This window comes from Lupinus angustifolius, chromosome LG06, assembly GCF_001865875.1.
Source record: "Lupinus angustifolius cultivar Tanjil chromosome LG06, LupAngTanjil_v1.0, whole genome shotgun sequence".
Taxonomy (NCBI): Eukaryota; Viridiplantae; Streptophyta; class Magnoliopsida; order Fabales; family Fabaceae; genus Lupinus; species Lupinus angustifolius.
This window is the reverse complement of record NC_032014.1, coordinates 28,108,391-28,110,964: the sequence shown is the minus strand read 5'-3', so window position 1 is coordinate 28,110,964 and position 2,574 is coordinate 28,108,391. Positions and strand designations below refer to the sequence as shown.

The 2,574-nt window shown below is 35.8% G+C and overlaps 1 protein-coding gene across 1 annotated transcript; it reads left to right on the top strand.

Annotated features, from left to right (window-relative positions):
* On the top strand, nucleotides 297–1,302 carry LOC109350655 (TLC domain-containing protein At5g14285-like). The gene has a single exon (XM_019591893.1). The coding sequence runs from the start codon at nucleotides 312–314 to the stop codon at nucleotides 1,068–1,070; it is 759 nt and encodes a 252-aa protein (XP_019447438.1). The 5' UTR covers nucleotides 297–311; the 3' UTR covers nucleotides 1,071–1,302.

Genomic DNA, 2,574 nt, shown 5'->3' with positions numbered 1-2,574 from the left:
CCCTAACCCCATAAACCCAAAAAAATTTCAAACAATCTTCATATCCCACGCATCTGCCGAATCCTCGCAGCATTAATCACTTTTTTTCTCACCAACACGCTTCTTTCAATCTTCACATATCTTTAATCACTTATCTTTCAGATAATCACTAAACCCCACAAACATCATAATCAATTAATTAATCATTATAGCTTATCCCAAAAGCTCATAATCATAAATATCCTATCTCCTAAACAGAACCTTTCTATAGAATATTCCCTCAAACTTCAAAACTATATAAATAGAAAAATCCAAAACCCTATTCCTTCAAAATGAGAATGGAGAAAACTTTTGAACTTCAATTCCCTAATATGATTCTTCTCCCATTTTTTATTATGTTCCTTTCAATTTATCTTTTTTCATATTTCATTATTTTCCGAAATTGGAACCCTAATCTCCGATCAGAATCTTCAAGCTGTTTAATTTCCCTCTTTCACGGCACTCCCGCCGTCATTCTCGGTTGCGCCGCCGTATTCTCCGATCCCAACCGTGGTTTCGACGCCGCCAACACCGTGTTCCAGAAACTCGTATTGGATTACAGCACCGCTTATTTTCTCATGGATCTTCTTCACTACCTCGTTTTCTTCCCCGGCGATGTTCTCTTCATCGCGCACCACCTCGCCACGCTCTTCGTCATCGTCACGTGCCGTCACGCGGTGTCTCACGGCGCGTTCGCAGTTATCGTGCTTCTTGTTCTCGCTGAGGTTACCAGCGCGTGTCAGAACGCCCGGACACTCGCGGCGGCGCGTAGGATGGAGGATCGGTTTGCGGCGAAGGTGTATGATGCTTTGTCTGTGCCGTTTTGTGCGTTGTATTCGGTTGTTAGGGGATTCGTTGGGCCATATTTCATGTATAGAATGATTGTGTTCTATGTTCGTGGCGGCGCCGATGGTCTTGTTCCACGGTGGATTTGGGTTTCTTGGGTGGTGGTTGTGGTTATGGCCATTGGTGTTAGCATTATGTGGATTACCAATCTTTGGCTTCAACTTTATAGGGAAAGAACAAGAAGATTAGATGAGAAGATTAGATGATAGAGATAAGGTTTTAAATCGCCGTTGCGGTTAAATGCGATGCGGTTTCAATGACTGTCTAGGTTTCTAACATTGTGGTTTCGCTGTTGTTGTGAACCGAGATTTAAAACCTTGGCTGGGAGTGTAAACATTTCTGGTTGGTTTTTTTTGGTTTGGATATTGTTGGTGTAATTATAATTATAGTTTATTGTTGGTACTAATTTTTTTAATCTTAACATTGTTAATTTATTGTTGATTCTTTGATGTTAATGATTTAGCGAAGTAGTATTATGTTACTTGTCGATTGTGTAACATAATCCTTATCCGTTTTGGGCCGATAAGATTTGCAACAGAGCACATCATAGAGAGTTACAACATAAGCAGAGTTGCTGTTATTGATGTTTGCATCGGTTTCTTGTTCATCCATGTCATAGAGATTCGTCAAAGTAGTTTTATATTAGTTGTTGCCTAGCATAAGTCATCTTTTATATGGTTTGGGACCGGCTAGATTTTGAACAAAGCATATCATAGTTCAAGTAGAGTTACAACATTGGCAGAATGAAAATAAGTGTTTGTTGTTGTTGATGTTTTGAATTCACTTATGATATTGCATTTGTTTTTATAATATCATTTTTTCATGCTTGCTTTTGCATATTCAACATCTGATTCTGCTTTGTTTGAGCATATTAGTTGATTTTGTTTTAGGTTTCTTTTACTGATGCTTGTTGGGGAATTGGTTTTTAACTGTAGTAGGACCTTTTGCACTTCATATTGCTGCATCTGTTAGTGATTGTTAGTTCATTTCTTTTCTCTGTCACACTGGTTTTCATGTATGTAGAAACATTATATTTACTCTGTTAGGTTTTTGTTTTGAGTGAGTTTGGATATGGGAAATTGACTCATTGGTCACACACACATTTGTGTAACAAAAATGTTATTTGTATATTTTTTCTAGTAAAGTTTTTTGGTTTGGTTGTGATAATAAAATCTGTGTAAACATACATAAGAAACTTTTAGATGCTTTGAAGTTGGGTGATTTTTGTGACACACATCAATTTTGAACTCAAATTATACAAATATGATTCAATTTGTTTTTATAATGGTCGATTATTTGCAAGATTCATCAATGTAATTATCCAATATTTGGTTGAGTTTAAGATTGATTAATTATATTCTATATTAGTGTAAAGTCACTAAACTCAAAAGCCACTTTATCAGAATGTTAAATACAAGACATATTTGTAGGCTAGCTTGGTGTCACAATTGAGTTATATGATTGATTAAAATGACTTATCCTTCCACCTTTGACCAAACTATAAAGGAAAAATATATCAGACTTTCATTAAAAAAACGATATACTTCCGTTAGAAATTTACGTAATGAGTTTTTGGATGTCTTGGAATCTAATTTCACTTTAGTAAGGAAGAAAGATTAAGAGTTGTGGTTGATGAAATTGCTTTGACTTCAAAACTTTCTATTTCCCATATTTCTCACTCAAAATTCATTCTAAACAAACCATATGCTT